Raw genomic sequence first — 13,451 nt, forward strand, 5'->3', positions numbered from 1 at the left:
TGTGTTTTTTTTTTTTTTTTTTTTTAAATCAAAAGTGATCACATTCCCTCTGTTCTCAGCTGCATAAGAGCTGGGGGGAAGAGAAGCAGCAGCACACTGAGCTTCCTAGTAAATGACTGTGCAGCAGTGAGGTGTTAGGACAAGTCTGCTCATTGGATAGCAGACTGAGTTTCAAGCATAGCTAGAGAACTGACCACAATGAGCTCTCCAGCTTAGTGAGGTCAATTTTTAATAGGAAAGCAAAGGGACTGGCAGGAACACCAGGTATTTCACATAAAGGAAGCAATACAAAGAGAACAGGAGACTTTCTCATACAAGTACATGGTACAAGCACATATCAGGAATATTAAATGTTGAGGTAATAAATGCTTTATTGTTCTAGTTTCAAAAATGAAAAAGCAGATCTTTAAAACAAAGGTTTTCATTACCACATATAGAGGGCGATAAAATAGTGAAGGGTTATACAATAAATATGGCTCCAAAGCAAATAATCAAATATTGTAATATAACTCCATTAAGGGTAGACTTCACTGTAAAGCAAAACTCCAATTATGTATGTACCCAAATGCACTCCAAACAGACTTGTTTAACTAATTTAACCATATACCTACGCTACAAATATTACATTTTATTTATATTATATTATTAATATTACATATTAGATATTACCAAGCACATCTTAGCCTTTTTCTGCCCACTGTTTAACCTAGCATAAATTCTCTTATGTTCATAGAGTGGTAATTTCAAGATAGTAACATCCACCAAGCAAATATGAAGTTGAAAAAAAAAAACTAGCTCCAAATAAATATATAAAAAAAAAAAGATTAAACTCACTCTGACATGCTGCTAAGCGTGGGCATCCTCTGCCTCTGGCAAGATGGCCGCTAGAGGGCTGTACTACTTATACCCCTCCCAGCTCGTGGCCACAATGATGTCATCACGGGGTGCCCATGCAGTGGCACCACCCAAACCCCTCCTCTCTAGTCCCAACACAACCAAAATCAAAGCTTCCATCCAGAGGGGGCATGGCCTTACGAGGCATGTGAGCCAACCTGCATGGAGCTCACGCTGGTGATCCTGTAAAAAAAAATCCTTTCCTCGCAAGCGATTCTGCCCAGATTTCGCCGCAAGCACTGCCTGCTGACACCCTGACCCATCTGGACCCGCTGGCTACCCGATGCTGACCCAGGGGAACCGTGGAGATGCCATGGCGCCTGGCCGTCACAGCCTCCTAAAGCACCACGAGGCATGGAGAAGAAAACCGAGCAGGGGGGCAAGTTAAACAAACCCCCGAAGCCCAAAGAGCAGATCAGGTATATGCTTTACTATACCCAGAAGCTGTCTGGTAATGCTGATTCATCCATGAATGCTTCTTAGCGACACACACACACACACACACACTCCCCTGAGCCTGCAGACAGAGAGGATGCAGGCCTGCTAGATGACACAGTGCCATTAGACTCTCATAATGACCCTATGCCTGATATATTTGATCTACCTTCAGAGGACAGTGCTCAACCCACACTTAGTGAGATCCTGCATGCAGTCCACAAGTGCACTGCCTCTGTGGATGACCTGAAAGAGAAGTTTGGAGGGCTGAGGGAAACTGAGCACTGTCCTCTGAAGGTAGATCAAATATATCAGGCATAGGGTCATTATGAGAGTGTCTCTCCTCCATCAAGACCTCCAGAAGATCAGGGAAAGAACCACTGCAGTGGAGAGGGGGTGAGTGATGTGGAAGATCATTTGCTCCCTCTGACTAGGGATGTTAGAATGGCTACTCAGCAGGCATTCCAAGCCCTTAACAAAACAGATGATATAGAGAACTGCCTGAGACGCAATAATGTTCGCATAGGGAGGCTCCCAGAAAGGTGGAAGGTAGGGACCCCACAGCATTTGTTGAAGGTGGGCTGCAGGATTTGTTCGGCAAAGAAGCCTTCTCACCTATCTACACTGTAGAAAGGGCACACAGGGTATCCCCGAGACCCCTCCCACCTGGCAACCCTCCCCGATTGGTATTAGCCAGGCTTCTGAATTACAAGAATTGGGAGGTAGTGCTGCACCTGGCCAGAGAGAAGAGGGCCACCCGGATTTCTCCTCAGAGGTGGAACGCAGACGAATGAAATTTGCGGATGTCAAGAAGAGGTTAGAGGCTGCATTTATCCTATACTATGTTCTTCCCGGCCAAACTGAGGGTAACAGCCAGAGGCCCATAATCCGTTCTTTGAAAGCACACAAGATGCAGCTGTTTTGGCTGGATCAAAATGAGCAGAATCTCTGCCACCGCGGGCGCGAAGATGGTGCAGGATGAGCCCTGCTAGGAAATACAAGGAACAGGGGAATGTCAGGCGCTAAGTCCCTTTTATACAGTTTGCCTTTTACAGAGGAACTATTCCTGCAGTCTATTTAAGAATTCGTATCACCACAGAGTTGTACTGCGGATACGACACACTGGTAATTTATGCCACGTCCCAATAATTTAGAATATTGAAAAATGAATTTTTTGGATGATGGACTTTGTAGGCATAACACGGGTATATTAAAAAAGATATTTATTACAAGGATAGAATCAAAAAACATACATAAAAATAAAATTTCATATATTCAGACTGTGCCTAGGAGCATAATTGACACACCATCTACATAATCAAGAGTATTGTTAAAGGATTCGGAAACCAAGCAATTCACTCTGTCAGTAATAGAAAAATTGAAGAGGTAGTGTGTCATATAAAAACTCAGCTCTGCTCTACATGTTGCGCGTTCAGTAACGCTTCTTCAGGAGCTTTTGGCGTATTCTATGAACAAACAAATCGGTATAAGCTCATCACATTCTACATGTATATCAAACATTAACACATAATACTATTGCCCCAGTGACCTTGGTAAGTTCTGACCGCCATTCTCAGTTGGACACCTCCCCCTCCACTTAGCTACAAGGAAGCATATGGTAGAGCACACAGAAAAACAAAAAAGGGAGAAACGGAAAAAGAAGAATCTGAATCTGACATGGTGATGTGAAGTGTTATGCGGCCGCAAATCGCCGTTTGCTTTAGCTGATTGGCTGGCAGCGGTGCTTTTAGCTCCATGAGGGAGACAGTTCTGTCTCTTCCTGGTGCTGTGCTCTGCGGCTGTGCCAGACACTCGGGACCGCCCCCTGCTCCTATTGGATGCAACTTCACAGCCGGGTGCGCATGTCTCATTGCGCTGCCCCCCCCCCAAAAAAAAAATGACATGCCAGTTGTGGCATGTAAGGGGGTCAGGACTCCTTTAAAGAGGAAGTTTGACTTTTGGGTGGAACTCCACTTTAATAAAATATGTTTATACAGAAAGCACTATGACATCCCCAATCCTGGACTCCAGGAGGAGACCATCACATCCCCAACCCTGCCATGTACACAGCACAGCATCCTCTACCTCTGATATTCCTCACTTGCAGAACTCCATGTTGACCATCTTAACACCATTCCTTTGATTCTTCCACCCTTTAGTCCCCCCCCCCCCCCTCACCACCACCATTTTTATCTTTGAACTCTTTCATCCTTCAGTTCCTATCTCCAGACTCCCCTGGGCCTTCCATTCTTCTATCCATGGATTCCTCCATCCCCAGACTCTTCCTTCCTTCCTTCCTTCCTTTCTTTATTCATGGATTCTTCCATCCTTCAGTTCCTACCCCTCCCTCATATCCTGGACTCTTCCATGTCCTTGTCCTGTTATATGCAGGGAGTATCCTCCTCTGCTTTTTTTTTTTTTTTTTTTTTCTAAAAAGATGAAATAAAAAAAAAAATGTAGTTCTTCTTCTAAAAGCTTGAATTTTTTTTTTTTTTTTTTTGATGGACACCATCGTCAGTAATCGTGATGCATCATGTAATGGAATCGTTGACCAGATAATTGTAATCGAATCATGAGACCAGTGAAGATGCGCACCTCTAGTATATACTGGAATTTTTTTTATTGTATACTAGTAATGGCGGTAATCAGCGACTTCTAGCAAGACAGTGATATTGCGGGGGACAATTTGACGCTTGTGACACTAATGCAGTAATTGGTGCTAAAAATATGCACTGTCGCTGTACTAATGACACTAGCTGGGAAGGGGTTAAACATCTAGGGTGATCAAAGGGTTAAATGTGTGCCTAACCCTGTGTGTTTTACACTATGTGGTGCTTTTACCAAGGGATGTGCTGGATTTTATTCCCTGGTTTACAGGAAACAAAATTCAGCACATAACCAGCTGACAGGACAGAGCTCTGCTTTGCTTCATAGGTGGAGCTCTGTTCTGTCATTCTCACCAAACAGCAAGTTCCGGTGGACATCCATTGATCATCATCTGTTGTGAAATCTCTTTTGGACTCCCCTGTGTATTACTTTTTTCATAAATGTATCCTGTTCTTGTTGTGTTAACTTTGAATTGAGGCTTGTAGTGTGTTACGGCACATTACGCTAATCTGCTAAGTGAGCTGGTCCCTGGGGCTTAGATCCTTTCCTTTTTCCTTTTTCCCTTTTCCCTTTCCTTTCCTTTTACACGTTTTCATTGTATTGGCTTTAATAAAACTATTTGTTACACAGGATCGACCACTAAGTGGATGGACAGTTATAAGACAGCATAGAAGTCTTCCTGAGATTACTTATAAACTTCCAGGGCGATTCATCCTTAGAGCTGGCCAGTGTGTTACAGTAAGTGCTAAATTAAGAGACCTTGTAATTCTGTGTTTTTATGTGAACAGCTGCATTTTTTTGGTTCAAAGCAGAATGCAGGAATGCCATGGGCAAGTATTATACCTTGAAGGGTATAATGCCTTTAGAAGCAAGCCAGCAGTGGTAGAACCCTTATCTATCATAATTTGTTGCGTTTAAAGGGGTTCTAAAAGCTGAAGTTTTTTACCTTTGTGAATTCTATACATAAAGGTAATAAACCTGTGTTGCAGCGGGCCCCCCAATCCTTACCTGAGCTCCTTCTGATCCAACGATGTTCACAATGGCCTCAGCTGTCCGGGGACTCTCCCTTCTCATTGGCTGAGAGAGCAGCAGAAGCCCATTAGGGGGGGGGGGCAGCACGGGTCCTGAGCTGCGGAAGCCCAGGTTCCAAGGCACATGTGCATTTGAGTCTGTGATTCATACAACCCTCAAGGCAATGAAGTCGTCATTCTGCAAAATCTTCCATCAAACATGGAAGGTGTACTTTGCCTGATTCGCCATTTACCATTAAGCCCCGCCCGTTCACATTGACTGTGGCTTTGAAATTATGTGACTTCACCTGAAATTGTGCGATTTCAAAGCCGCATGTCAGTGCGACTTGGACATCTGTGCGGCTTTGCACACAGATGTCTATTCAAGTCGCACCCGCAGTCGCCAAAAGTAGTACAGGAACTACTTTTGCAAATTGGTGCGGCACTGCAAAGTTGGCATCGCACTGTTTTGATCAGTGCGATTGGCAGCAATAGGGTGTAACTTGTCATGCGATTTGACCCCAAATCGCATGACAAGTTGCTCCATTGTGAACAGGGGCTTAAGGAGATGTAGGGCCTAAGCTCTTTTGCACTCCTGTGACCTGTATTCAGCTGATAAGTGGTTAAGTCCACTGTCAGGTGACGTCACTCAATTGGTCCAAACTCTAAAGAGATCCTTTTAATGTTGGGATCTACCCAGATGCCTGAGCCAGCTGCTTCAGCCCCCTTAAAGGCCCAGTGCTCCAGTGAGCGCTGGAGGGGCAGATCAGAGAACCACTGACTGTCTCCAGCTCACCGAAAACGGAGCTATCTGCGGTTTTTGATTGCTCATGATGCCATTACCGTGGCGGAGGAGGACAGATGCTGCATCCACCTAGGTGAGTATGTATGTGTTTTTTCTTCTCTTTTAAAGTGGGAGTAGACTTCCTTGGTTGACTTTTTTAATCATGCAGCTCTACCTATAGGCAAGCCTTATTATAGACTTACCTATAGGTAGAGCTGCATGATTAAATCGATCGATAAAGAAAATCTGGATTCAGCCCCCCTCACGATCTTAATTCGGCATTTCCACGATTCATGTTAAACAAGTGCAGAGCCGTGCTCAGAGCTGTCAAAAAAAAAAGCACCAGGCATAGTTTATCACAACATTGCTCAGCGCTGAGATAAAAAGAAACCTTGTATTATTTTGGTACTTTTAGATCAAAGGTATGAGCTTCGGTCTGCAAATGAGGGCAGTTTAACCACTTAAAGACTAAACCTTATTTCCGACACTTGTTGCTTACAAGTTAAAATCAGTATTTTTTGCTGGAAAATTACTTAGAACACACACACACACGCACATATATAATTTTTAGCAGAGACCCTAGAGAATAAAATGGTGGGTGTTGCAATATTTTATGTCACACTGTATTAACGCAGCGGTCTTTCAAAAATCAATTTTTGGGGAAAAAAAATACACTTCAATGAATTTAAAACACCGCGCATGCACAGGAGTGATGTAATCGCAGCTCATTCACCCGGAACGAAACCCAGGTGAAAATGGAAGCTCTGTCACTCAGCACGCCGCTGGAGCGCTTCGCTTTAACAACTTCCATACCGGACCAATTCTGTCACTCTTCTCCTATATGTAAAAATCATAATTTCTTTGCTAGAAAATTAACCCCCAAACATTACTTTTTTTTTTTTTTTTTTTTTTATTTTAGCAGAGGCCCTAGGGAATAAAATGGCTGTTGCAACTTTTTATGTCGCACAGTATTTGCGCAGCAATTTTTCAAACGTGTCTTTTAAAAAAAAAAAAAACCTTTCATGAATTAAAAAAAAAAAAAAACATAACACGCTAAAGTTAGCCCAATTTTTTTTGTATAATATGAAGATGATGATATGCTAAGTAGATGCCTAACCTAAATGTTATGGGTTACCTGTTAAGAGTTACAGAGGAGGTTTTGGGATAGAGTGAGAGCAACAATTCTAACGTTCACGGCGATACCTCACATGTGTGGTTTGAACGCTGTTTACGTATGTGGGAGCGATGTACATATACGTTCGCTTCTGCGTGCGGGGTAACGGGGGTCCATTAATTTTTTGTTTTGTTATTTTATTTTTTATACTTTCCTTTTTTTTTTTTTTTTTTATCACCTTTTGTTTGCCCGCTGACAAATGATCAGTCTATAATTTTAATGGTAGGTTTATTTTAACAGCGAGAGACAGAATAACAACAAAATTATCTAGAAAAACGCATTTCAAAAAAAGTTATAAATTGATTTGCATTTTAATAAGTAAAAAAAGTGTTTGATCCCCTATCAATCAGCAAGATTTTTGGCTCCCGGATGTCTTCTATACAGGTAACAAGCTGAGATTAGGAGCACTTTCTTAAAGGGAGTGCTCCTAATCTCAGCTTGTTACCTTTTATAAAAGACACCTGTCCACAGAAGCAATCAATCAGATTCAATCTCTCCACCACGGCCAAGACCAAAGAGCTGTCCAAGGATGTCAGGGACAAGATTGTAAACCTACACAAGGCTGGAATGGGCTACAAGACCAAGTAGCTTGGTAAGAGGGTGACAACAGTTGGTGCGATTATTCGTTAATGGAAGAAACGCAAAATAACTGTCAATCTCCCTCGGTCTGCGACTCAATGCAAGATCTCACCTCGTGGCGTTTCAATGATCACGAGAACGGTCAGGAATCAGCCCAGAACTACACAGCAGAATCATGTCCATTATTTTAAGGCAGCTGGGACCATAGTCTCCAAGAAAACAATTGGTAACACACTACACCGTGAAGGACTGAAATCCTTCAGCACCCACAAGGTCCCCCTTCCAAAGAAAGCACAAGTACTGGTCCATCTGAAGTTTGCTAATGAACATCTGAATGATTCAGAGGAGAACTGGGTTAAAGAGTTGTGGTCAGATGAGATCAAAATCGAGCTCTTTGGCATCAACTAAACTCGCCGTATTTGGAGGAGGAGGAATGCTGCCTATGACCCCAAGAACACCATCCCCACCATCAAACATGGAGGTGTAAACATTATGCTTTGGGAGTGTTTTTCTGCTAAGGGGACAGGACAACTTCACCACATCAAAGAGATGGGCGGGGTCATGTACTGTCAAATCTTTGGTGAGAACCTCCTGCCCTCGGCCAGGGCATTGAAAATGGGTCGTTGATGGGTATTCCAGCATGACAACGACGCAGAACACACAGCCAAGGCAATAAAGGAGTAGCACATTAAGGTCCTGGAGTGGCCTAGCCAGTCTCCAGACCTTAAACCCATAGAAAATATGTGGAGGGAGCTGAAGGTTCAAGTTACCAAACGTCAACCTCGAAACCCTAATGACTTGGAGAGGATCTGCAAAGAGGAGTGGGACAAAATCCCTTTTGAGATGTGTGCAAACCTGGTGGCCAATAACAAATGTCTGACCTCTGTGATTGCCAACAAGGGCTTCTCTACCAAGTCCTGTTTTGCGAAGGGGTCAGATAATAATTTCACTCATTAAAATTCAAATCAATTTAGAACTTTTTTGAAATGTGTTTTTCTGGATTTTTTTTGTTGTTCTGTCTCCCACTGTTAAAATAATCCTACCATTAAAATTAGACTGATCGTTTCATTGTCGGTGGGCAAACGTGCAAAAATCAGCAGGGGATCAAATACTTTTTCCCCTCGTTGTAAATAAATGATATAAAAGTCCTTAAGGTAGCGAATATTTATGCAAGGCAAAATCTTTTAATCCACTTCTTTCTTTCACCACATGTGCATTAGTGATGCATGTTTTTTTTCAATTTACAGTACTCCACTTAAAGCGGGGTTCCACTCAAATTTTTAACTTACTCTTACCCCCTTCAGTTAATTGCATAGATGTTCAAATGCCGCACAAAATTTTTTTTCTATCGCTGTAATTACCTTTTATATTGTACTTTTATTGTGGCACTTCCTGTCTCTCCTCCCATGGGAGTAGGCGTGTTTATTGCCTTTGCCCGGCGCCGCACTGTCTCCTGGGAGCTTAGTGTCAGGCTTCCCAAGATTCAGTGCGGAAACAATGATCATGCGTGTGAACAAGCTGTGAATGAACAGCATTCACTGCATCCTGGAAATCAATGCTTGTGGGCTTCACATGCCCACAAGCAAGATGGAAACGGCCAGCATCTCATTTTTTAAGTTATTCTTCAGTACGAAAACAGACAGAGGCGGAAATATTACACCCAAACTGTGAGTATTATTTTGGGGTTAGCAAAGTGTCTCAATGACCTAAAAAAAAAAAAAAAAAAAAAAAGATTGGTCGCCGGACTCCCGCTTTAAATAGTGTGCTCCACCACCTAATGTAAGGGTGGCCACTCACCAGATAGCTTTGGGCCACCAGGACCATCACCGCTTAAATAGTTAATCCTAAGCTTGATGTATGCTTGGCATCCACTTCCTTTGGTCTTATGTTCAATGTCACCAGCAGGGATATCCCAGAATGAGAGGACAAAAGCGCAATAATTGTGCAATGTTTATTAAAAGATGGCTAATTTAAATTACTTCCTGATGATGCCTTCTGGTGAAATACATTGAGGTCTGACTAGTGGCAAAATTTCTGAGTCCTTTACTGACGTCACGTCCGACTCAGGTGGAACGCACGCTAACTCAGAGACGAGCGGTGGTGAGGATTGTAAACAACCAGACTTTACACAGTGGGTCCTGCTCCATGGCACATGGAAATGTGAGTGTACTGGCACGTTTTTTCAAATGGCTATCTTTTAATATACGCATTGCACGATAATTGCATTATTTTTGCTCTGGGATATCCCTGCTGGTGACATTGGACATAAGAGCAAAGGAAGTGGATGCCAACTATACACCAAGATTAGGATCAACTATTTAAGCGGTGAGGGTCCTGGTGGCCCAAAGAGATCTGGTTCCCAGTTCGTGTTTTGTTTTTTCGGTGTTACGAACGCCTCAGTTTGACTGATTTTGGATGTCCCAATGGTTTAATATTTTGTGTCCCCGGTGGACTAGAAATTGAAAATAGGATTTTTGTACTCGCTGCAAAATCCTTTTCTTGAAGTCTTTTGAGGTGCCACCCCGTCATTCTGTAGCAAAACTATGATCATATACTGAGGCATACTGCTAGTGACGGGATATACCCTCGAATGGTCCACAGTTGTGTGTCCGTCCCCCCCAGTGTCTAATCGTTTGTTTTCATTATAGTGCAGGCTGCGTATGCTCTGCAGCCTGTGCTTATAACTGCCAGACTTAAGCAGCATTTAATTATGTGCCATTTGATTGTTTATTGCACAGACAAGCTCCATAAATGTTACTTGTCTGTTTGAACACCGTATCAAAGGTATCATTTTGCATTCATGTGTCATGTTGTGATTATAACAGATTTGGGCTGCTGATGCTGGAGCTTTACACAGTCCTCCCACTGACCTGATCTGGAAATCCCAAAAGTCCTGGGGAACAGAGGATGATGTCAAACTAACTCTCCTAGATTCTACCAGAGAGGTGAGGGGGGGGGGTGTGTGTGTGTGTGTGTGTGTGTGTGTGTGTGTGTGTGTGTGTGTGTGTTTTTTTTTTTTCTCGCCTGAACCCTTCATTTACATTTATTACTGAACATAGTGCATCTTTGAAGCTTACCTTTTTCCATCAATGCTGCTTTTGCTTTTTTTCCCCATGCAGCACATTTCTTACATGGGCATACATCCTATCTCCCATCATAAAGGTTTTAATGTAAGGGGCCTGAAAATGCCAATGTAGATTTGTCCTCTTAGGACAAATAGTTGTTTACAATGTTGACTACACTGTTATAATATTTAAATATGGTTTCTCCTTGCACATACCCCTGAAGGAGGCAACTTAGCACTCTGAAATGCGTTGGGCGCGAGAGATTATAAACTGTATTGTATATATTTTTTTTATATGTACAGTGGCTTGCGAAAGTATTCGGCCCCCTTGAACTTTTCAACCTTTTGCCACATTTCAGGCTTCAAACATAAAGATATAAAATTTTTATTTTTTGTGAAGAATCACCAACAAGTGGGACACAATTGTGAAGTGGAACGAAATCTTTTGGATTTTTGAAACTTTAATAAAAAAATGAAAAGTGGGGCGTGCAAAATTATTCGGCCCCCTTGCGTTAATACTTTGTAGAGCCACCTTTTGCTGCGATTACAGCTGCAAGTCGCTTGGGGTATGTCTCTATCAGTTTTTCACATCGAGAGACTGAAATTCTTGCCCATTCTGCCTTGCAAAACAGCTCAAACTCAGTGAGGTTGGATGAAGAGCGTTTGTGAACAGCAGTTTTCAGCTCTTTCCACAGATTCTCGATTGGATTCAGGTCTGGACTTTGACTTGGCCATTCTAACACCTGGATACGTTTATTTGTGAACCATTCCTTTGTAGATTTTGCTGTATGTTTGGGATCATTGTCTTGTTGGAAGATAAATCTCCGTCCCAGTTTCAGGTCTTTTGCAGACTCCAACAGGTTTTCATCCAGAATGGTCCTGTATTTGGCTGCATCCATCTTCCCCTCAATTTTAACCATCTTCCCTGTCCCTGCTGAAGAAAAGCAGGCCCAAACCATGATGCTGCCACCACCATGTTTGACAGTGGGGATGGTGTGTTGAGTGTGATGAGCTGTGTTGCTTTTACGCCAAACATATCGTTTTGCATTGTGGCCAAAAAGTTCGATTTTGGTTTCATCGGACCAGAGCACCTTCTTCCACACGTTTGGTGTGTCTCCCAGGTGGCTTGTGGCAAACTTTAGACAAGACTTTTTATGGATATCTTTGAGAAATGGCTTTCTTCTTGCCACTCTTCCATAAAGGCCAGATTTGTGCAGTGTACAACTGAATGGACAGACTCTCCCACCTCAGCTGTAGTTCTCTGCAGTTCATCCAGAGTGATCATGGGCCTCTTGGCTGCATCTCTGATCAGTCTTCTCCTTGTCTGAGCTGAAAGTTTAGCGGGACAGCCAGGTCTTGGTAGATTTGCAGTGGTCTGATACTCCTTCCATTTCAAAATGATCGCTTGCACAGTGCTCATTGGGATGTTTAAAGCTTTTAAACATTTTTTTAAAAATCTTTTTGTATCCAAATCCGGCTTTAAATTTCTCCACAACAGTATTACAGACCTGCCTGGTGTGTTCCTTGGTCTTCATGATGCTCTCTGCGCTTTCAACAGAACCCTGAGACTATCGCAGAGCAGGTGCATTTATACAGAGACTTGATTACACACAGGTGGATTATATTTATCACCATCAGTCATTTAGGACAACATTGGATCATTCAGATATCCTCGCTGAACTTCTGGAGTGAGTTTGCTGCACTGAAAATAAAGGGGCCGAATAATTTTGCACGCACCACTTTTCAGTTTTTTAATTGCTAAAAAAGTTTAAAATATCCAATAGATTTCGTTCCACTTCACAATTGTGTCCCACTTGTTGGTGATTCTTCACAAATTAAAATTTTATATCTTTGTTTGAAGCCTGAAATGTGGCAAAAGGTTGAAAAGTTCAAGGGGGCCAAATACTTTCGCAAGCCACTGTATAACAGTGTACAAAATTTACAGATATGCTCAAACATTCCCTGTTTATACATGAATATTGTTTGTTTTTTGTTTATATATTTGCTAAATAAATTTTTGAAACTATCAATACATTTTCACTAAAATCCTTTGAAATAGTATAGAGCCTTAAAAGTCCACCACATAGGGGATTTTTTCTTGTTTTCATTTGATATTGGATGTGGCACTAACCCCTGCGCAATATCTGGCCTAATAATCTTTTCCTAACTTCGTGTTAACTTTAAAAGTCAAATATTTTTGTAAACGTTGGAAATTGTGTTTAGGATTTTTTTTTTTTTTTTTGTAACCTAATTTGTAACCTAATTGTGAAGTTTCCCTGTCAGTGTTTTTCTCTGTCCCAGACAAGAAATCAGGGTAACCGTTACCAGGGCAGAAGGGAGGAAAGGAGATGGCAAGGCAGGGGAAATCTCCACCAGGTGGACACAGATGACAACAAAAAAAAACTTCTACAGATTGTCTTTAAATGTTAACAGTACTTTCTATTAATGTGAATGCTTCAGAAGCATTGCTACAGCTTGCACTGCAGAGCAATTTTGGTTACATCCTCTCTGGCTGAAATCTCCCATTGTCGTCAGTGTTTGCCACATGGGAGACACCCTATACAAGTCTTTGAGGGCTATCTGCTGCTTCTCAGGAGGGGCTGAAGCTGCTCCTAACTAAGCAGCTGTGGGGACAAGTTTCTAATACAGAATAAGTCAGATGGGTGAATTGGCGTACTTTCATAGAAAATACTCTTGCCCTTTTAATCCTGTTTTTTTTTGCCAGAGTGACCTTGACAAGTATGAAGTATAATCTGCATTTTGAAAGTAGAATTGGAAGATGCTTTGTTTTTAATACATTAGGGCATAAATGTTATTGGTTGCTTTTAAAAGTGTCAGTTCACCTTTTCACAAAAAGGTGACTGTACTGCTCTTGACTGTGGATGAATGGCTTTCACTGCCCAT

General features: G+C 42.1%; 1 protein-coding gene across 4 annotated transcripts in view; it reads left to right on the forward strand.

The window, feature by feature from the left end:
- The window catches only part of LOC141131384 (lamin-B3-like), a 278,047-nt gene that overhangs the window by 42,470 nt on the left and 222,126 nt on the right, over window positions 1-13,451 (forward strand). For 3 of the 4 annotated variants that reach the window (XM_073618580.1, XM_073618581.1, XM_073618578.1), the window contains exons 8-9: window positions 4,567-4,674; window positions 10,309-10,428. The exons of the other annotated variant lie outside the window; for it this stretch is intronic. In XM_073618580.1, coding sequence (XP_073474681.1) covers window positions 4,567-4,674; window positions 10,309-10,428 — 228 coding nt within the window. The remainder of the gene's footprint in view (window positions 1-4,566; window positions 4,675-10,308; window positions 10,429-13,451) is intronic. 4 annotated transcript variants of the gene reach the window in all.

This window comes from Aquarana catesbeiana, linkage group LG03, assembly GCF_042186555.1.
Source record: "Aquarana catesbeiana isolate 2022-GZ linkage group LG03, ASM4218655v1, whole genome shotgun sequence".
NCBI lineage: Eukaryota > Metazoa > Chordata > Amphibia > Anura > Ranidae > Aquarana > Aquarana catesbeiana.